Genomic DNA, 22,448 nt, shown 5'->3' with positions numbered 1-22,448 from the left:
CAAGGGTATTTACTCCTCAAGGCAGAAGGAAGAGCACCCACCGCCTTCAGCTATTTACGCAGCCGCTGCTAACGCAACACGCGGGCTCAGGCGCCACCCAGCGCCCTGGAAAGTGCCTCCCGCGGGAGTGCACTGCCAGTTCCCGGGTGCTGTCCCAGGAGCAACAGATGACCGGAAATGGAACCTGCGCGGGCCTGTTGCTTAGCAACGAACGCAGCCGGGAAGCTAGACAGCCCCGGCGCTGAGGGAGCATAGACTGCCTTGTTCCCGGGCGCCGCATCTCTCGTCCGAGCGGTTCTTGGGGGCGCCTGGCAGGAGCGACCCAGGAGCCACCGGGTGCCACCAGCGCGTCCTCGCAGCCATGAGCAGCCAGCAGGTGAGAGGTTGGCTCCTCGCCAGGCTCGTCCCGCTGCGAAGCTTCCCTTGTATTTAAAAAGTGATGGAAGCCTAGGTCTTCCGGACTCCGCAGTTGTGGCCTCGCGGGGTACAGCTTCTTTCATCCCACTTATGATGTAGGATACTGAGCGTTTTCGGTGAAAACTTTTATATGTTCTCTTCCCAACCGTTCGTACTTGGTGTTGTCATAACAACCAAACACAGTGGAGCAGAGCGCCTGCAGTTTAAATTACAGCCCTAGAGTGTCCCCAGTGTGCTAATGGTGGCCGCGTTTGTCTGGGGGGGAAGCTCGGTGGGGAGTTGCCTTAGATTTGGGCTCTAGGGTTGGAATATAAGCCCCTTCCTAGCGGTGCGACTTCGGGCAAATGACTTGGTTTTTCTAAACCTTCTGTCTCTTTTATGCAAATGGAAGGAATCAGAACAACTTTTCCTCCTTTCTAAGGTTATTACAAAGTTCAAACAAGATACCATGCCATACCATACATGAAAGGGTCTGGTAAGTGGCAAGTGGAATTTCTTCTTAGGAAAACATCCCCCTGGCATGTAACAAAAGATGCATATGAAACCGTGGGGAATCATCATTAGTCAAATCCATTTCACTGGCCTCCACTAATCAAGTTTGCTTTTAATTGTTGCTACAAAAGACTTGCATGTCCTCCACTCCACGTGGAGCCTAAACAATAAGATGTTTGCCGGAGTTGTTTTGCAGGAGCTTGGAGTCAGCTGTGTCTCTTTGAGGCTGAGCTAGTTAAAACGGCATAGGCTCCCTGACCCTCCAACTGGGCATATGCAAGTATGGCTTGGTGACCTTTCGACATCGGAGGGCTGAAAACTCCACCCTCAGATCCTGTTAAGCGCCTGCATTTTTGAAACTAGAGGCCTGTGGCTTAGTTACACCTGAGCAGAGGGGTGATTACCACGCCTACCACACCTTTTTCCAATCACCTTTCCCCACCTCCCCATGCTCCTCACGCTCCCGACGCGTTACTCTTTATCCCATAAATACCCCAGCCCCTTGGCTTCCGGGAGTCAGATTTGAGGTTTGTTCTTCTGTCTTCTCTTTGGCTGCCTTGTGAATAAGCCCTGTCTTCGCTGCAAACCTCCGATGTCTCAGCGTTTTGGCTTGCTGTGCTTCTGACAAAGGGAACCTGGCTCGGTAACATATGTTGCAGTAGATACTTTTCAGAACTCTTTATTGAATTTAAGGGTAACTGTAAACAAAAGGAATGCTGAACAATGGTCAAACGTTTTAATGCCAGAAGACGTTAAGTGTGGACATTATTCTGGGCTAGCTAGAAAACAACTCTAACTCTCTAGATTTGTATGGAAAAAGCCCCCTAAGCATCCTGGTACTGAATGGAAAACAGTTGCTTTTAAGCCTGAAAATTTTGCTTAGCTTTTTGGTTTGACACTAAACTATAATCTTTTCTTTTTCAAGCTTTATAATTTTTTTGGTAGTGTTAGAGTTTATTGTGGAAAGAAGATTAAAAGTAACACTGAGTTGTAGGTTACTAACTGAAAATGTCAAAACCCTAATTCATTAATTAATCAAAAATAACTTATTTTCTTGATGCCCACATCAGTCTTTGACCTGCTCTTGAATCATATTCTGTGGTGTTGAAATTTAAAATATGCATTTACCATATTTGCAGTGGTGTTTCTGAATAGCTGTTGTTTCACAAAGCCCAAACTGACCAATTTACAACTGAAAAGCGTCCACTAAAAACCTATTGGCAGTTGAGTTTTAAGTTTCACTTTATCTTCATAAAAGTGATGTTTGGAAATTACATGCCCCCACCCCAAAGGAACCTCTGTTATTAAAAAGGCAGTGGGATCTTTAAAGAATGGGCATGAGCCCATCTAGGACTATTTACATTTTCTACATACTATTTTTAAACAGCAGAGGTCCCTCTCTCGCTGCTTTTGTTGACCTGTAATTTTAAAACTCTTGATACTTTCATTTATGCTAATTTTGAGTATCGTTTTCCTTTTGAAAGGGTGAAAGCTTTTATATTTTAACCTGAAACAAACAGAATGGATTAAACTTTTGGAAATAACATTTTTATGTGACATTTACTTATGTATTCATTTAGTTTGAAAAAGTGAGCAGGTGGTAAAATCATATTTGCTGAAGGAGATTTTAATATATTCATCTCAATAGTGGAAGGTTTAGAGTGACATGGCATTTTTCAGGAATAGCAATCTGAACTCTTAAATTAGGTATTTAAAAGAAAAATCTCTTGGAACTGCTTCTTTCATTTTTAAAATTAGTTAAAACACAAGGCTTTTTGAGTTTCAGCTGAAGAACTTTCAGAGGTTTAAAAATACAGATATCCAAAGAGCACGAAGCTCCCCACAAAATCCACTACAGATTGTGGGCAGAGAAGAGGGAAAAGCTGTCAGCTTATCTCTACCTTAGTGCTTTTTCTAGTTGTTAAATTAAGTAGTTTTGCATTTATATGATGCTCATTCTGTTTTCCTTCATCCTGTCTCCTTGATGTTATTGCTTAAAAAGGAGATCAGAGTGAAAACAGTTGGGTATGAGGCCAACAGCATGGTGATAATTTTAACAACCATAACTCAGAACATATGATGACTATATTTAAATCAACCCTATTAAATTTTGAGAGTTGGCTGTTGATTTAATCAGACAACTTCAGGATTATTGTGGATTTTAACCAGACACATTCATAGATTCTGGTCATTTCATCAGAACGGTTAAATTTGGATTATACCAGGTTTAAAATATCCCTTCCAATAGACAAGTAGTTGAAAATCAGTGAAATAAAAACTAAGTGCCAAGCCAGAGTACTCAAGGAAGACCTTGACTCTTTAGCAATTTTAATTCTGGTAATGTAAAATTATATTAGTCAGGATCCCAACAGAAAACAGATGGCAAGCTTAAAAGGATTAAATTGAAGAAAACTTACGAAAAGACCATTTGGAGAGATGTGGGCAAGGTTAAGAGAAGAAACCAACAGAGATGAGGAGGCACCTAAGGATTAATAACAGGAAGTCATTGCCATTCCTAGGCCTGATGGGTCAAAGAAATTGAACCCCATTCTCAGAACTTGGTGAGAGCTGGAGGCTTGGAATGGTAGCTTCCTGACAGGAGCTGAGCTCTGGAAGAATTAGCCATTATCAGAACTACGGGAAACAGGGAGTACTAGGAAAGAAATATCCAAAACTCTCTCCCTTCATCCTGTCTAGTCTCCTACCGGTGCCTCTCATTGCTTAATCACCAGCAGAAGCCAGAGGGCTGGGAGCCCAGATGCTGCCTATCTACAGAAGTCAGCCTTCTAGGCACAGAGCAGGAAGGAAAACATGGAGACTGGATTGGGGCAAACAAAGAATAACCATCACAGAAATTATTATTTGTAGATGCATGGACATTTCCCTGTTTACAAGTTAGTTGGGATTAAAAGTTGGTAAGTCAGTTGTTCAGATCCTATAATGCATTTTTCACTCAAAATTCTTTATACCTAAGAATAAGTCTAACAAAAGATGTGTACACCCTTATGAAGAATATTACAAAAAGTTTTTGAAAAATACACTCCAAGGATGTGAATAAAGAAATATATTGTATTCATGAAGAAGTCAATATCATAACAATATCAGTTTCCTCCAGATTATTCTAGGCATTCAGTGTGTTTCTGTCAAAATCCCCCAAAGTTTCATGCAATGTGGATCCTAAAATTCACGTGGTAGAGAAAAGGTCAAGATTGTATATAATAATTTTTAAGAATACTAAGGTGGAGAGAATTGCCTTACAGATTTCAAGACCTATTGTGAAGTCATAGTAATTTAGACAATGTCATACAATTTGTTTACAGATAGACAAATATACCAATGGAATTAAAGGGACAAAAGAGATATTTACATACTCACATGTGTAATATATGTGTATTATATACACACTGTATAGTATATATGTGTGTGTGAAATAAAATTGTGTGTATACTAAAATATACGACCAAAAATGTTTATTGGAACATCTTTTGTAATAGAGAAACATTGGAAATAAGCTAAATGTTAATTTACCGGAGAATGGAATGGATAAATCACATTATATTCATACATTAGAGTACTATACAGCTGTGAAAATCAGGAAAGTATCAACGTGGGAAGTGAGAAAACCATCTTGCTTGCATGCTGAAGAGTTTGAAAGAAAGTCTCCCTCTATGATGTAAGGGAAACTTTCTGGGAAGCTGCCCTTAGGGATGCGACCCTGCTGGAGGGTGTCTGTCACTGGGCCAGCCACACACCACAGGCTGGGAAGGTGCCCACAGGCAAGGATGGCAGCCACACCATGGAAGCAACGACAAAAAGCCCTGGAACCAGGAAGAGAGTCCCTTCCTCTCACAGTGTTGTTTTGACACCCTTTATAATATTAATGCTGGCTGGCAAAGGAGAAATGTTATAGAGTCCTGCTCAATCACAAAGGGGGGCGAAAAGGGTAGACTTGGAGCTGAGAGGTAATAAATTGACAATTGGCAAAAAGCACGATTTATAATCTGCTTTATAGATCAAAGCATTATTGTCAACAGTGCTTCCTCTTACCTAGGTGGAATTCCTACCATGGAATCATCCTCTACTGAAAGGAAGTATCAGCACTTTTCCCTGAAAGTTGCTGCTAAAAAGTATGTGTTACTTACAGTAACTTGAGGATGCATTAACCTGAATACATTGTCACCTTAGAAAGTGGAGCATTCTGGAAAAAAAAAATGAAGTTTTAGCCATGGAGAAAGGAGGTGCGGGCTAAGTGAATGGACACTCGTTAGATAAATTCCTAGAAGAAGATATGGCCAATTCCCCACTGAACTGTCTTGGCACTCTTGTCAAAAATTGATCACCCATAAATGTATGGGTTTATTTCTGAACTCCCAATTCTGTTCCTTTGATCTATAGATCTATATGTTTATCCTTACGCAGTCTTCATTACTGTAGTTTTGTAGTAAGTCATGAAATCTGAAAGTGTGAGTCTGACAACTTTGTTCTTTTTCAAGATCTTTTGGCTATTCTGGGTCCATTACATTTCCATGTGAATTTTATGATCATCTTGGTAATTTCTACAACTAAGCATCTGGGGTTTTGAGAGGGGGTGTGTTGAATCTGTAGGTTATTTTGAGGGGAGAGTATTGCATTTTAACAATATTAGTCTTCCAATCCATGAGCATGGGGTGCCTTTCCATTTATTAAGGTGTTCTTTAATTTCTTTCAATAATGTTTTATAGCTTTCTTTGTACAAGTCTTGCATGTCTTTTTGTTAAATTTATTCCTAAGTATTTTATCCTTTCTGATGCTATTGTAAATTAATTTCTTAATTTCAGTTTTGGATTGTTCATTGTTAGCATCTAGAAATACAATTTTTGTGTATTAATCTTGAATCCTGCAACCTTGCTGACCTCTTTCATTAGCTCTAATAATCTTTTGTGGATGCCTTATGATTTTCTGTACACAATATCATGCTATCCATAAAGTATGTTTTAGAATATTTTGGATGATATGTGCTTTACTTTATATTAGACACTCTGTAACATTTGGTTGAATGAGTCAATTTTAGCATTAACAGAGTAAACAGTGTTGGGTTGGTTTTTTTGGGTTTTTTTTTGTATTTTTTCATGCAGGATAAATCACCCAGCAAAGAAAAATCCAAGATACCAGTCAGATTTTTACCACAGATGTCTACGGTAATTTACCAAATATCTCATATTTTATTGCTTTTGTAATAATGTTGTTTACTAGTTTTCAAACTTGCAAATAAGATACTGAATTTTTTTTTTTGGCTGTGTTGGGTCTTCGTTGCTGCATGTGGGCTTTCTCTAGTTTCGGCGAGCGGAGGCTACTCTTCATTGCGGTGCGCGGGCTTCTCAGTACGGTGGCTTCTCTTGTTGCGGAGTACAGGCTCTAGGCACACGGGCCTCAGTAGTTGTGGCTCTCAGATTCTAGAGCACAGGCTCAGTATTTGTTGCACATGGGCTTAGTTGCTCCGCGGCATGGGGGATCTTCCCGGACCAGGACTCGAACCCGTGTCCCCTGCATTGGCTGAGCCACCAGGGAAGCCCAAGATACTGAATTTTTTGTTATAAGTTTCTGTGCTCCATTTCTTTTCCGATGGAGAACATCTATGAAGTATGTATCTTAGGAAAAATAACTGTCTTAATAAAGGAGCTGTAAGCTATAATTACCTAGTATGTGCAGGATGTTTGAGTATTATGAATAAAAGAATTCTGAGGATGACCTAGCAGAAGCAGTGTTGGAGTTAGGAAGCAAGGACTTAGATTACAGATTTTTCACTAATGGCTCTGTGACTATTGCAGAGTCACTTACCTCTCTGAGCCCCAGTTTCTGAGTTTGAAATGAGAACAGTTGATTTGATCTCTGAAGAGATGTCTCTTCTAGCACTTTTAGCTACAGGAGATTTCTTAGATCTTGGCATCCTTTTTCATGATTTTGACGTTAAATTAACATTGTCCTGTGGAAGAGGTAGTTAATAGACATTTTCAGTTGATCAAGTGCTGGACAAATTAGATTTTACTGCAGTAAAATTTACTATCAAGTAATTATGTTGAATTTAATATCGTTGAGTTATACTCTCGTGATTCCTGGAAGTTGATTTTAAATGGAGGTTCAATGCAAACATTATTTTTTTTGAAACATTTTAAAAGCTCAGAATGAACTATGAAATGGAATCTGAATGGCTTCATACAGAGTGGATTTCTAATAATTTGAAATTAAGGATTCTTTCAGATTAAAAAAACACTCCAGTGAAAATGTTTAGGTGAATGCTCTTAAACATTTCAAAGTACACGTTTTAATTGTGAACCTATTTTATCAATAATGCCAAGATTATCACACCATGTTCTATGAAATAAAATCATAGCATTTTTTTTAGTTCTGCAAATATCTGTCCTAGGTATTCTGTGTTAAGAGCCAAAGATATGAAATGGAATAGACATTTTATTTTCTCTTTAAAAATTAAAAAAATTTAAAATTTAATAAAATTGCCACTAGTTTAAAAAAAATAGCGTAGGTTTAGCAATAAATATTATTAGTATATAGGTTTAGAAATATCAACTAAATTTAAATTTACTTACTGAATAAATATTCAGTGGCTGAGATGAATAATCCTTCCTAGCCCATGAGGCAAATAATTGTTTAAAATTCTTATTTGGCTGATTTAAACCTTATACTGTGCTCATATTTGACTTTGTCTTGCAATTTTTCTTTCATATCATTTGAGTTTTATGTCTTTTAAGATAAATAATATTTGAAAGATTTTTAAAATATTCCATTGATTAAAACAAAAATTCATTTGAATGTTAAGGTTTGCACTTGGATAAAATTTTCCGGCAGTAGTTAAGATTTGGGGGGGAGGGGTAATAATTGCATTTATTTACATTTTTGGTAAAACACTGGTGTGTTCTTCAATAATGGGCATTGTAAATGTTTGGAAAAACAAATGGCAGAATTGGAGGCTTCAGGCCATTTTTAGCGACACACAGTTTTGTGGTTTTTTTTCAGGGGGAAGGTTGCAGAAAACACTGAAGTTACCTACAGTTTTTTTTTTGTTTGTTTTTGTTTTTGTTTTTTAGCCAGTTCTGCCCTCATAGCTGCCATGGAAATAGACTCTTTCACTAAATGAAGAAAGGTGCTGTGAGTGCGGGTTGGGTAATGCAGGCTGCTCTGACTACCCCAGGTCATAAAGGAACAGACCGCCTGCTTTGTAGTCTCTGGCAGAGCACCCACTTCTTTCCAAAGTCAGCTTCTAGTATTACGTGGTGCACACATCCAGAGTTTTTAAACATCCTTTGTGATGACCCATGGTTTGGAGTTCTCACAACTGGCGGAAGTTGAGATTGGCATTTAAAAAGTGGTGGATTTGGGTCCCAGAAAGTAGATGAAAAAAATAACCCCCAGGCATCTAAGCCCACGTGAGTATGTGAACATACAAGCCCTTTCTACCTGGAACACCTAGAATGATTTTCATTACAGACCTTCATGTTCCCAGAGGTGATCCTTGTTAAAACCAAGGGTGACCCAGCACTGGTGGCTGCCAGCCTCTCAGAGCTGGTGACCTGACTCTCACCCTGCACACCTCACTCACAGCCCTCCCACGAATCTGAAATCCTTTATGGAGAAAGATGAGAATGGAAGAATGGAAGGGGAGATGGAAGGATGGAAGACCACTGATTTTTTAAGTGTTTTAGATGTTTTCCTGTGAAAGAAGAGCCTGAAAATAGGACATGTGTAGAGTTGGAAAGGTGATCCCAGGAAGCAGGAGTGAAGGATCAGGGAGAGTAAAACTAGGAAGGAGGAGAAGCCAGTACGAGGCAGCTGGGATGATCCTACCCCGACCTTCTGAATGCTTCCCGGAATCATCAGCCTGAGGTTGATCAGGGTGGTAACATTTATCCATCAGCTCTCATCCTATCTCCTGAGGATGTTAACTTCCACCTATTTCCGGCTGCTCACGTGTGAGTGCAGAATGGGCTACCCTGAGGGTCCCATGCTATGGCATCAAAGAAGCCTCACGGGACAAAAACGAAAGACATTTTCTTGAGTGGAGACCCTGTCATTCCTACCTGAATTGAAGCCAGCACAGAACTGTTCCCTGCAGCCACGTCTGGAATCAAGAGGTGAGGCCAAGAGGATGTAAAAGGAAGTGAAACAAGAGTTTCCTGATAGAAAAGTCAATGGAATTCTTAGTCCAGCCTCACAGAAGTTCCAAAGCAGAGGGAAGGAGTGGCATATGTCTGTCATCATCTGAAAGGAGAAAACAGACTAAAACGGAATTGCTAATCGGCATTAAAAATATGTAGATGTTACTTTAAAATCCACCCCTCTGGTTTTATTGAAGATCAGCATTAGTTAGCTAGATGGTGTTCTGACTTATGTGTGACTGCTCTTTTTGATTAGCCAAGGGCCACTATTTACAAACTTTTCATATATATATATATATATATATGAATGAAGGGTATAGAGGAAACATTGAGGCCCTCACCACCCTTCTCCACCCAGGGTGCTGATGAGACTGGGGGTGGTAGCTCAGCATGCAGAATGGGTGCTGTAGGGATCCTAAGAAGTCAGGTGTGTGGGAATCAGTGTAGAAGGCTGGGGTTAAGCAAGGTATTTTGTACATTTGTAGTAGCTCCATTACAGTAGACCTCATTTGAGTTGCCTCTGTATTATGGTATGAAAATTTTAGGGCACTTGGACCATATGTCCCTTTCCTTCTATCATCTACAGCTGCATTCTTATTAGGCCTTTGCCACATCCTTATTCTCCCTAAAGGGAAGCCTTCCACTCTGAGAACACCTGTTGCACTTTTAGCTTGAAAACGTTGTGCTCATGTTCCCCTTTGTACCCTGCGGTCCATTGGGGATTAAAGAAAACAGAGCCGTTTGTGGTACAGCACTGTATATGTATGAAACAGTTACCTAATTTGGTGTTTGTACTTTGGGAAGTATTGTCTGAAGTTCATTGCAATTTTGTTTCCCTTCCCTCTTCTTCCCTTCCCATTTTATTGAGATATAACTGACATACAACACTGTAAATCTAAAGTGTCCAACATAATGATTTGACTTAACACACATCATGATTACTACAATAGGTTTAGGGAACATTATTGTCTCATATAGATACAACATTAAAGAAATAGAAAAAATATTTTTTCTTTAGGCTGAGAAGTCCACAACTTTCCTATAATAAACATACAGCAGTGTGAATTATATTTATCATGTTGTACATTATATCCCTAGTACTTATTTATCTTATAACTGGAAGTTTGTACCTTTAGACTACCTACCCCCAGATTCTGATAAGCTCAAATCTGATCTCTTTTTCTATGAGTTTATTTATTGTAAAGTACAATTGACCTATTTAATACAGCACTGTTAGTTCCTGGTACACAATACGGTGATTCGATATATTTTTTTTTTATTCAAACAAAGTCACAAAAATTATAATCATCCTCATCAGTTCACTCAGTCCCATGTAATTAATTTTTTTTTCATCTTGATCTTTTGTTAGTACTTTTATGAATTCATCAGTTTTCCATTAGAGTTCTGAAAATGCTTATTCGTTCAGTTCAGCAGTATAGTCAGTTACCAGAAACCTGTACTTGTCAGAGTCTTTTCCATGAATTCCTTGAAGATGAAACCCTTTTATAGCAATATATTTGCAAAAACATCAGAGTACACCCAGAACTGTCTGCAAATGACAAAGGACTTAAAAATGACCACAGTTAAAGATTTGATGAAAGTTCATATAATGCAATTGACAAGGAAATTTAGTTATTTCTGAGATATACATTTTAAAGTAATAACTAGAATTATGACTTAAAAGATTATACCAGAACACATAAGAGTTTTAGAAATTTCATGTAATGTCTGAAACATTTATATTAACATATTTCCATACAAATAACCCAAAGAGAGTTTATTAGTTGTTTTTTGTTTGTTTGTTTGTTTTTTATACTGCAGGTTCTTATTAGTCATCAATTTTATACACATCAGTGTATACATGTCAATCCCAATCGCCCAATTCAGCACACCACCATCCCTACCCCACCACGGTTTTCCCCCCTTGGCGTCCATATGTTTGTTCTCTACATCTGTGTCTCAACTTCTGCCCTGCAAACCAGTACATCTGTACCATTTTTCTAGGTTCAACAAACACGCATTAATACACTATATTTCTTTTTCTCTTTCTGACTTACTTCACTCTGTATGACAGTCTCTAGATCCATCCACATCTCAACAAATGACTCAATTTCATTCCTTTTTATGGCTGAGTAATATTCCATTGTATATATGTACCACATCTTCTTTATCCATTCATCAGTTGATGGGCATTTAGGTTGCTTCCATGACCTGGCTATTGTAAATAGTGCTGCAATGAACATTGGGGTGCATGTGTCTTTTTGAATTATGGTTTTCTCAAGGTATATGCCCAGTAGTGGGGTTGCTGGGTCATATGGTAGTTCTATTTTTAGTTCTTTAAGGAACCTCCATACTGTTCTCCATAGTGGCTGTATCAATTTACATTCCCACCAACAGTGCAAGAGGGTTCCATTTTCTCCGCACCCTCTCCAGCATTTGTTGTTTGTAAATTTTCTGATGATGCCCATTCTAACTGGTGTGAGGTGATACCTCATTGTAGTTTTGATTTGCATTTCTCTAATGATTAGTGACATTGAGCAGCTTTTCATGTGCTTTGTGGCCGTCTGTATGTCTTCTTTGGAGAAATGTCTATTTAGGACTTCTGCCCATTTTTGGATTGGGTTGTTTCTTTCTTTAATATTGAGTTGCATGAGCTGTTTACATATTTTAGAGATTAATCATTGGTCCATTGATTCATTTGCAAATATTTTCTTCCATTCTGAGGGTTGTCTTTTTGTCTTGTTTATGGTTTCCTTTGCTGTGCAAAAGCTTTGAAGTTTCATTAGGTCCCATTTGTTTATTTTTGTTTTTATATCCATTACTCTAGGAGGTGGGTCAAAAAAGATCTTGCTGTGATTTATGTCAAAGAGTGTTCTTCCTATGTTTTCCTCTAAGAGTTTTATAATGTCTGGTCTTATATTTAGGTTTCTAATCCATTTTGAATTTATTTTTGTGAACGGTGTTAGGGAGTGTTCTAATTTCATTCTTTTACATGTAGCTGTCCAGTTTTCCCAACACCACTTATTGAAGAGACTGTCTTTTCTCCATTGTATATTCTTGCCTCCATTGTTGAAGACAAGGTGCCCATATGTGCGTGGGTTTATCTCTGGGCTTTCTATCTTATTCCATTGATCTATGTTTCTGTTTCTGTGCCACTACCATATTGTCTTGATTACTGTAGCTTTGTAGTATAGTCTGAAGTCAGGGAGTCTTATTCCTCCATCTCCTCTTTTTTTCCCTTAAGACTGCTTTGGCTATTCGGGGTCTTTTGTGTCTCCATACAAATTTTAAGATGATTTGGTTCTAGTTCTGTAAAAAATGTCATTGGTAATTTGATAGGGATTGCATTGAATCTGTAGATTGCTTTGGGTAGTATAGTCATTTTCACAATATTGATTCTTCCAATCCAAGAACATGGTATATCTCTCCATCTGTTGGTATCATCTTTAATTTCTTTCATCAGTGTCTTATAGTTTTCTGCATACAGGTCTTTTGTCTCCCTAGGTAGGTTTATTCTTAGGCATTTTATTCTTTTTGTTGCAATGGTAAATGGGAGTGTTTCCATAATTTCTCTTTCAGATTTTTCATCATTAGTGTATAGGAATGCAAGAGACTTCTGTGCATTAATTTTGTATCCTGCAGCTTTACCAAATTCATTGATTAGTTCTAGTAGTTTTCTGGTGGCATCTTTAGGATTCTCTATGTATAGTATCATGTCATCTGCAAACAGTGACAGTTTTACTTCTTTTCCAATTTGTATTCCTTTTATTTATTTTTTCTTCCCTGATTGCCATGGCTAGGACTTCCAAAACTATGTTGAATAATAGTGGTGAGAGTGGACATCCTTGTCTCATTCCTGATCTTAGAAGAAATGCTTTCAGTTTTTCACCATTGAGAATGATGTTTGCTGTGGGTTTGTCGTATATGGCCTTTATTATGTAGACGTAGGTTCCCTCTATGCCCACTTTCTGGAGAGTTTTTATCATAAATGGGTGTTGGATTTTGTCAAAAGCTTTTTCTGCATCTATTGAGATGATCATATGGTTTTTATTCTTCAATTTGTTAATATGGTGTATCACATTGATTGATTTGCGTATATTGAAGACTTCTTGCATCCCTGGGATAAATCCCACTTGATCGTGGTGTATGATCCTTTTAATGTGTTGTTGGATTCTGTTTGCTAGTATTTTGTTGAGGATTTTTGCATCTATATTCATCAGTGATATTGGTCTGTAATTTTCTTTTTTTGTAGTATCTTTCTCTGGTTTTGGTATCAGAGTGATGGTGGCCTCATAGAATGAGTTTGGGAGTGTTCCTTCCTCTGCAGTTTTTTGGAAGAGTTAGAGAAGGATGGGTGTTAGCTCTTCTCTAAATGTTTGATAGAATTCACCTGTGAAGCCATCTGGTCCTGGACTTTTGTTTGTTGGAAGATTTTTAATCACAGTTTCAATTTCATTACTTGTGATTGGTCTGTTCATATTTTCTATTTCTTCCTGGTTCAGTCTTGGAAGGTTATACCTTTCTAAGAATTTGTCCATTTCTTCCAGGTTGTCAATTTTATTGGCATAGAGTTGCTTGTAGTAGTCTCTTAGGATGCTTTGTATTTCTGCAGTGTCTGTTGTAACTTCTTTTTCATTTCTAATTTTACTGATTTGAGTCCTCTCCCTCTTTTTCTTGATGAGTCTGGCTAATGGTTTATCAATTTTGTTTATCTTCTCAAAGAACCAGCTTTTAGTTTTATTGATCTTTGCTATTGTTTTCTTTGTTTCTCTTTCATTTATTTCTGCTCTGATCTTTATGATTTCTTTCCTTCTGCTAACTTTGGGTTTTGTTTGTTCTTCTTTCTCTAGTTCCTTTAGGTGTAAGGTTAGATTGTTTACTTGAGATTTTTCTTGTTTCTTGAGGTAGGCTTGTATAACTATAAACTTCCCTCTTAGAACTGCTTTTGCTGCATCCCATAGGTTTTGGATCTTCGTGTTTTCACTGTCATTTGTCTCTAGGTATTTTTTGATTTCCTCTTTGATTTCTTCAGTGATCTCTTAGTTATTTAGTAACGTATTGTTTAGCCTCCATGTGTTTGTGTTTTTTACGTCTTTTTCCCTGTAATTCATTTCTAATCTCATAGCATTGTGGTCAGAAAAGATGCTTGATATGATTTCAATTTTCTTAAATTTACTGTGGCTTGCTTAGTGATCTATCCTGGAGAATGTTCTGTGCGCACTTGAGAAGAAAGTGTAATCTGCTGTTTTTGGATGGAATGTCCTATAAATATCAATTAAATCTATCTGGTCTATTGTGTCATTTAAAGCTTCTGTTTCCTTATTTATTTTCATTTTGGATGATCTGTCCTTGGTGTAAGTGATGTGTTAAAATCCCCCACTATTACTCTGTTACTGTCGATTTCCTCTTTTATAGCTGTTAGCAGTTGCCTTATGTATTGAGGTGCTCCTATGTTGGGTGCATGTATATTTATAATTGTTATATCTTCTTCTTGGATTGATCCCTTGATTATTATGTAGTGTCCTTCCTTGTCTCTTGTAACATTCTTTATTTTAAAGTCTATTTTATCTGATATGAGTATAGCTACTCCAGCTTTCTTTTGATTTCCATTTGCATGGAATATCTTTTTCCATCCCCTCACTCAGTCTGTATGTGTCCCTAGGTCTGAAGTGGGTCTCTTGTAGACAGCAGATATATGGGTCTTGTTTTTGTATCCATTCAGCAAGCCTGTGTCTTTTGGTTGGAGCGTTTAATCCATTCACGTTTAAGGTAATTATCGATATGTATATTCCTATGACCATTTTCTTAATTGTTTTGGGTTTGTTTTTGTAGGTCCTTTTCTTCTCTTGTGTTTCCCACTTAGAGAAGTTCCTTTAGCATTTGTTGTAGAGCTGGTTTGGTGGTGCTGAATTCTCTTAGCTTTTGCTTGTCTGTAAAGCTGTTGAATTCTCCATTGAATCTGAATGAGATCCTTGCCGGGTAAAGTAATCTTGGTTGTAGGTTCTTCCCTTTCATCACTTTAAGTATATCATGCCACTCCCTTCTGGCTTGTAGAGTTTCTGCTGAGAAATCAGCTGTTAACCTTATGGGAGTTCCCTTGTATGTTATTTGTTGTTTTTTCCTTGCTGCTTTCAATAATTTTTCTTTGTCTTTAATTTTTGCCAAGTTGATTACTATGTGTCTTGGCGTGTTTCTCCTTGGGTTTATCCTGTATGGGACTCGCTGTGCTTCCTGGACTTGGGTGGTATTTCCTTTCCCATGTTAGGGAAGTTTCCGACTACAATCTCTTCAAACATTTTCTCTGGTCCTTTCTCTCTCTCTTCTCCTTCTGGGACCCCTATAATGCGAACGTTGTTGCATTTAATGTTGTCCCAGAAGTCTCTTAGGCTGTTTTCATTTCTTTTCATTCTTTTTTCTTTATTCTGTTCCATAGGAGTGAATTCCACCATTCTGTCTTCCAGGTCACTTATCTGTTCTTCTGCCTCAGTTATTCTGCTATTGATTCCTTCTAGTGTAGTTTTCATTTCAGTTATTGTATTGGTCATCTCTCTTTGTTTGTTCTTTAATTCTTCTAGGTCTTTGTTAAACATTTCTTGCATCTTCTGGATCTTTGCCACCATTGTTTTTCCGAGGTCCTGGATCATCTTCACTATCATTATTCTGTGTTCTTTTTCTGGAAGGTTGCCTATCTCCACTTCATTGTTTTTCTGGGGTTTTATCTTGTTCCTTCATCTGGTATATAGCCCTCTGCCTTTTCATCTTGTCTATCTTTCTGTGAATGTGTTTTTTTTCCCATAGGCTGCAGGATTGTAGTTCTTCTTGCTTCTGCTGTCTGCCCTTTGGTGGATGAGGCTATCTAAGAGGTTGATGGGAGGGACTGGTGGTGGGTAGAGCTGACTGTTGCTCTGGTGGGCAGAGCTCAGTAAAACTTTAATTCACTTGACTGTTGATGGGTGGGGCTGGGTTCCCTCCCTGTTGGTTGTTTGGCCTGAGGCAACCCAACACTGGAGCCTACCTGGGCTCTTTGGTGGGGCTAATGACAGACTCTGGGAGGGCTCACGCCAAGGAGTACTTCCCAGAACTTGTGCTGCCAGTGTCCTTGCCCCCACGGTGAAACAGAGCCACCCCCCACCTCTGCAGAAAACCCTCCAACACTAGCAGGTAGGTCTGGTTCAGGGTCACTGCTCCTTCCCCTGGGTCCCGATGCACACACTACTTTGTGTGTGCCCTCCAAGAGTGGATTCTCTGTTTCCCCCTGTCCTGTCGAAGTCCTGCAGTCAATTCCCACTAGGCCTCAAAATCTGATTCTCTAGGAATTCCTCCTCCCATTGCTGGACCCCCAGGTTGGGAAGCCTGACGTGGGGCTCAGAACCTTCACTCCAGTGGGTGAACTTCTGTGGTATAAGTGTTGGCCAGTCTGTGAGTCACCCACCCACCAATTATGGGATTTGATTTTACTGTGATTGTGCCCCTCCTACCGTCTCATTGTGGCTTCTCCTTGTCTTTGGATGTGGGGTATCTTTTTTGGTGAGTTCCAGTGTCTTCCTGTTGATGATTGTCCAGCAGCTAGTTGTGATTCTGGTGCTCTCGCAAGAGGGAGTGAGAGCATGTCCTTGTACTCCTCCATCTTGGTTCCTCCTCCCTCAAACTCGATATTTCTATACATTTCAAACTGATCACCACAAGTCTAGTTACTGTCTGTCACAATATAAAGATGTTACATAATTATTGACTATATTCCCCACACTGTACATTTTATATCTGTGACTCATGTATTTTGCAACTGGAAGTTTGTACCTCTTACTCTCCCTCACCTATTTCTCTCATCCTTGCACCCCATCTCCCCTGTGGCAACCACCTGTTTGTTCTCTGTACCATGACTCTGTTTCTGTTTTGTCATGTTTGTTCATTTATTTTTTAGACTCCACAAATAAGTGAAATCATGTGGTATTTGTCTTTTCCTGTCTGACTTATTTCACTTAGCATAATGCCCTGTAGGTCCATTTATGTTGTCACAAATGGCAAGAGTTCATGCTTTTTACAGCTGAGTGGTATTCCATTGTATTTATATATACAACATTTTCTTTATCTATGTATCTATTGATGGGCAGAGAGATTGCTTCCATATCTTGGCTATTGTAAATAATGCTGCAGTGAACATAGGGGTGCATATATTTTCAAATTAGTGTTTTCATTTTCTTTGGCTAAATACCCAGGAGTGGAATTGTTGAATTGTATGATAGTTGTATTTTTAATTTTTTGAGGAATCGCCATACTGTTCTCCATAGTGGCTGTACCAATTTACATTCCCACCAGCATTGCACAAGGGTTCCCTTTTCTCCACACCCTCACCAACACTTGCTATTCCCCCACCCCCGTTTTAATGAGATATAATTGACATACAGCACTGTATAAGTTTAAGGTGTACAGCATAATGATTTGACATACATACATCATGAAATGATTACCACAATAGGTTTAGTGAATATTCATCATCTCATATAGATACAACATTAAAGAAACAGGAGAAAATTTTTTTCTTCGTGAATTTTGTCCTTTTTGACAGTGGCCATTCTGACAGGTGTGAGGTGATCTCATTGTGGTTTTGATGTGCATTTCTCTAATGATTAGTGATGTTCAGCATCTTTTCATGTGCCTGTTGGCCATCTGTATGTCTTCTTTGGAAAGATGTTCATTCAGGTCCTCTGCCCATTTTAAAAGTTGGGTTATTTGTTTTTTTAATGTTGAGTTTTGTGAGTTCCTTGTATATTTTGGATATTAACCCCTTATTGGATATGTCATTTGAAAACATCTTCTCCCATTCAGTAGGTGGCTTTTCATTTGCTGATAGTTTCCTTTGCTGTGCAAAAGCTTCTTAGTTTGATGTAGCCCCATTTATTTATTTTTGTTTTTGTTTCTCTTGCCTGAGGAGATATAGCAAAAAAATATCGCTAAGACTGATGTCAAAGGGCATACTGCCTGTGTTTTCTTCTGGAAGTTTTATGGTTTCAGATCTTACATTGATGTCTTAAATCCATTTTGAGTTTTTTTTTTTTTTTATATGGTGTGAGAAAGTGGTCCTGTTTGATTCTTTTGCATGTAGCTGTCCAGTTTCCCAATACCATTTATTGAAGAGCCTGTCTTTCCCTGTTGTATATTTCTGCCTCCTTTGTCATAGATTAATTGACTATATGAATGTGGTTTCATTTCTGGGTGCTCTATTCTGCTCCATTGATCTGTGTGTCTGTTTTTGATTACTCTGGCTTTATAGTACAGTTTGAAATAAAGGAGTGTGATACGTCTAGCTTTGTTCTCTTTCTCAAGATTGTTATGGCTCTTCAGGGTCTTTTGTGTTTCCATACAAATTTTAGTTCGGTTCTAGTTCTGTGAAAAATGCCATTGGTATGTTAATAGGGATTGCACTGAATCTGTAGATTGCCTTGGGTCATATGGCCATCTTAACAGTATTAAGTTTTCTAATCCATGATGTTGGTAGTCAGAGATATTGAATAATATCTTCCAAACTGAGAAGGAACTTTGAGACTGAAAAATGAGGTGAGCAACTTCATAAAGAGCAATTAGGAAATGTATTGTGGGTAACTTACATAGGCAGGAAGGATTGGGTGGACACATGATCCGCATTCACAGCTGCACTTAGCACCGCTGAAAGGGGTGCAGGGGAATTTACAGGGGTCAAAGCTAAAAATAGAATCTGACTACTAGGGAGAAGCATGTCCACACGGATGGGAACAGGGTTTTTTTTTCCTTCCCCTGGGTGTCTCATGACCATTAACCATCTGCATCAGCAAAAGGCACACTTCTGGTTTTCAGGTATCAGATGAAAGCAATGGTAAAAGTTAAATGGGAATTCATCTGGCTTGGGCACATTCCTTGTGTGTTAGGCTAAAGCTCAGTCATGCATAAAGGGGAGGGGATAGGACAGTGGGCCTAAGATAGAGCTGACAAAATGGAGTCAGTTTGGTTCAGCTACACATGTGAGCATGGTATATCTTTCCATTTCTTTGTGTTGTCTTCAGTTTCTCTCATCAGTGTCTTATAGTTTTCCAAGTACAAGTCTTTTACCTTATATTTATTCTTGTATATTTTATTTTTTGTTGCATTGTAAAGGGATTGTTTCCTTAATTTCTCTTTCTGATAGTTTGTTTTTGGTGTACAGAAACACAGCAGATTTTTGTACATCAATTTTGTATGCTGCAACTTTACCAAATTCATTGATGAGTTTTAGTAATTTTTTGGTAGCATCTTTAGGATTTTCTATATATAGTATCATCTCACCTGCAAACAGTGGCAGTTTCACTTCTTCCTTTCCAATTTGGATTTCTTTTATTTCTTGTCTGGTTTTTGTGGCTAGGACTTCCAATACTATGTGGAATAAAAGTGGAGAGGCTGGACAACCTTGTCTTTTTCTTTTTTTTTTTTTTTTTAAACATCTTTATTGAAGTATAATTGCCTTACAATGGTGTGTTAGCTTCTGCTTTATAACAAAGTGAATCAGTTATACATATACAATATGTTCCCATTTCTCTTCCCTCTTGCATCTCCCTCCCTCCCACCCTCCCCATCCCACCCCTCTAGGTGGTCACAAAGCACCGAGCTGATCTCCCTGTGCTATGCGGCTGCTTCCCACTAGTTATCTGTTTTACATTTGGTAGTGTATATATGTCCATGACACTCTCTTACCCTGTCACATCTCACCCCACCCCCTCCTGATATCCTCAAGTCCATTCTCTAGTAGGTCTGTGTCTTTATTCCCGTCTTGCCACTAGGTTCTTCATGGCCATTTTTTTTTCCCCTTAGATTCCGTATATATGTGTTAGCATACTGTATTTGTTTTTCTCTTTCTGACTTACTTCACTCTGTATGACAGACTCTAACTCCATCCACCTCATTACAAATACCTCCATTTCATTTCTTTTTATGGCTGAGTAATATTCCATTGTATATATGTGCCACATCTTTATCCATTCATCTGTCAATGGACATTTAGGTTGCTTCCATGTCCTGGCTATTGTAAATAGAGCTGCAATGAACATTTTGGTACATGACTCTTTTTGACCTATGGTTTTCTCAGGGTATATGCCCAGTAGTGGGATTGCTGGGTCGTATGGTAGTTCTATTTGTAGTTTTTTAAGGAACCTCCATACACCTTGTCTTTTTCTTAATCTTAGAGGAAGTGCTTTCAGCTTTTCACTGTTGAGTATGTTGTTAGCTGTGGGCTTATCATACATGGCCTTTATTATGTTGAGATATATTCCCTCTACACCCACTTTGTTGAGAGTTTTTGTCATAAATGGATGTTGAGTTTTGTCCAAGACTTTCTGCCTCTATTGAGATGATCATATGGTTTTTATTCTTCAGTTTGTTAATGTGGTATATCGTGTTGGTTGATCTTTGCAAATATTGAACCATCCTTGCATCCCTGGGATAAATCCCACTTGATCATGGTGTGTGATCCTTTTAGTGTATTGTTGAATTTGGTTTGCTAATATTTTGATGAGGATTTTTACATCTATGTTGATCAGTGATATAGGCCTGTATTTTTTCTTTTTGTGGTATCTTTGTCTGGTTTTGGTATCAGGGTGATGGTGGCCTCATAGAATGAGTTTGGGAATGTTCCTATCTCTGCATTTTTTTGGAATAGTTTGAGAAGGATAGGTGCTAACTCTTCTTTAAATGTTTGGTAGAATTGACCTGTGAAGCAGTCTGGTCCAGGACTTTTGTTTGTTGAGAGTAAGTTTGTTTTATTACTGATTCAGTTTCATTACTGGTAATTGGTCTGTTTCTATTTTCTATTTCTTCCTGATTCAGTCTTGGGAGATTGTACTTTCTAGGAATTTCTCCATTCCCTCCAGATTGTCCGTTTTATTGGCACAAAACTGTTCATAGTAATCTCTTATGATTCTTTGTAGTTCTGCGGTGTAAGCTGTAACTTCTTTTTACAGGAAAAAACTGTAAATATACAAACACATGGAGGCTAAATAATACACTACTAAATAAACAAGAGATCACTGAAGAAATCAAAGAGGAAATCAAAAAATACCTAGAAACAAATGACAATGAAAACATGACAACCCAAAACCTATGGGATGCAGCAAAAGCAGTTCTAAGATGGAAGTTTATAGTTAAACAATCCTACCTCAAGAAACATCTCAAACAACGTAACCTTACACCTAAAGCAATTAGAGAAAGAAGAACAAAAAAACCCCAAAGTTAGCAGAAGGAAAGAAATCATAAAGATCACATCAGAAATAAATGAAAAAGAAATGAAGAAAACGATAACAAAGGTCAATGAAACTAAAAGCTGGTTCTTTGAGAAGATAAACAAAATTGATAAACCATTAGCCAGAGTCATAAAGAAAAAAAAGGGAGAAGACTCAAATCAACAGAATTAGAAATGAAAAAGGAGAAGTAACGACTGACACTGCAGAAATACAAAGGATCATGAGAGATTACTACAAGCAGCTATATGCCAATACAATGGACAACCTGGAAGAAATGGACAAATTCTTAGAAAAGCACAACCTTACGAGACTGAACCAGGAAGAAATAGAAAATATAAACAGACCAATCACAAGCACTGAAATTGAAGCTGTGATTAAAAATCTTCCAACAAACAAAAGTCCAGGACCAGATGGCTTCACAGGCAAATTCTATCAAACATTTAGAGAAGAGCTAGCACCTGTCCTTCTCAAACTCTTCCAAAACTCTTCCTCCCTTCCAGAGGGAGGAACACTCCCAAACTCATTCTATGAGGCCACCATCACCCTGATACCAAAAGCAGACAAGGGTATTACAAGAAAAGAAAACTTCAGGCCGGTATCACTGATGAGCATAGATGCAAAAATCCTCAACAAAATACTAGCGAACAGAATCCAGCAGCACATTAAAAGGATCATACACCATGATCAAGTGGGGTTTATCCCAGGAATGCAAGGATTGTTCAATATACACAAATCAGTCAATGTGATACACCATGTTAACAAACTGAAGGATAAAAACCATATGATCATCTCAATAGATGCAGAAAAAGTTTTCGACAAAATCGAACACTGATTTATGATAAAAACTCTCCAGAAAGTAGGCATAGAGGGAACTTACCTCAACATAATAAAGGCCATATATGACAAACCCACAGCCAACTTCGTTCTCATTGGTAAAAAACTGAAACCATCTCCACTAAGATCAGGAACAAGACAAGGTTGCCCATGCTCACCACTATTATTCAACATAGTTTTGGAAGTTTTAGCCACAGCAGTCAGAGATGAAAAGAAATAAAAGGAATACGAATTGGAAAAGAAGAATTAAAACTGTCACTGTTTGCAGATGACATGATACCATACACAGATAATCCTAAAGATGCTACCAGAA

At 38.3% G+C, this 22,448-nt stretch overlaps 1 protein-coding gene across 1 annotated transcript in view; it reads left to right on the top strand.

The window, feature by feature from the left end:
* Window positions 1–281: 281 nt before the first annotated feature.
* The window catches only part of DNAH7 (dynein axonemal heavy chain 7), a 249,393-nt gene continuing 227,226 nt past the window's right edge, over window positions 282–22,448 (top strand). The window contains exons 1-2 of the mRNA XM_057551036.1: window positions 282–376; window positions 6,024–6,086. Coding sequence (XP_057407019.1) covers window positions 362–376; window positions 6,024–6,086 — 78 coding nt within the window. The 5' untranslated portion in view covers window positions 282–361. The remainder of the gene's footprint in view (window positions 377–6,023; window positions 6,087–22,448) is intronic.

The sequence above is a fragment of the Balaenoptera acutorostrata genome, chromosome 8 (genome assembly GCF_949987535.1).
Source record: "Balaenoptera acutorostrata chromosome 8, mBalAcu1.1, whole genome shotgun sequence".
In the NCBI taxonomy this organism is placed as follows: Eukaryota; Metazoa; Chordata; class Mammalia; order Artiodactyla; family Balaenopteridae; genus Balaenoptera; species Balaenoptera acutorostrata.
Note: the sequence above shows the minus strand (reverse complement) of the source record. Positions and strands in the feature narration are given on the sequence as shown.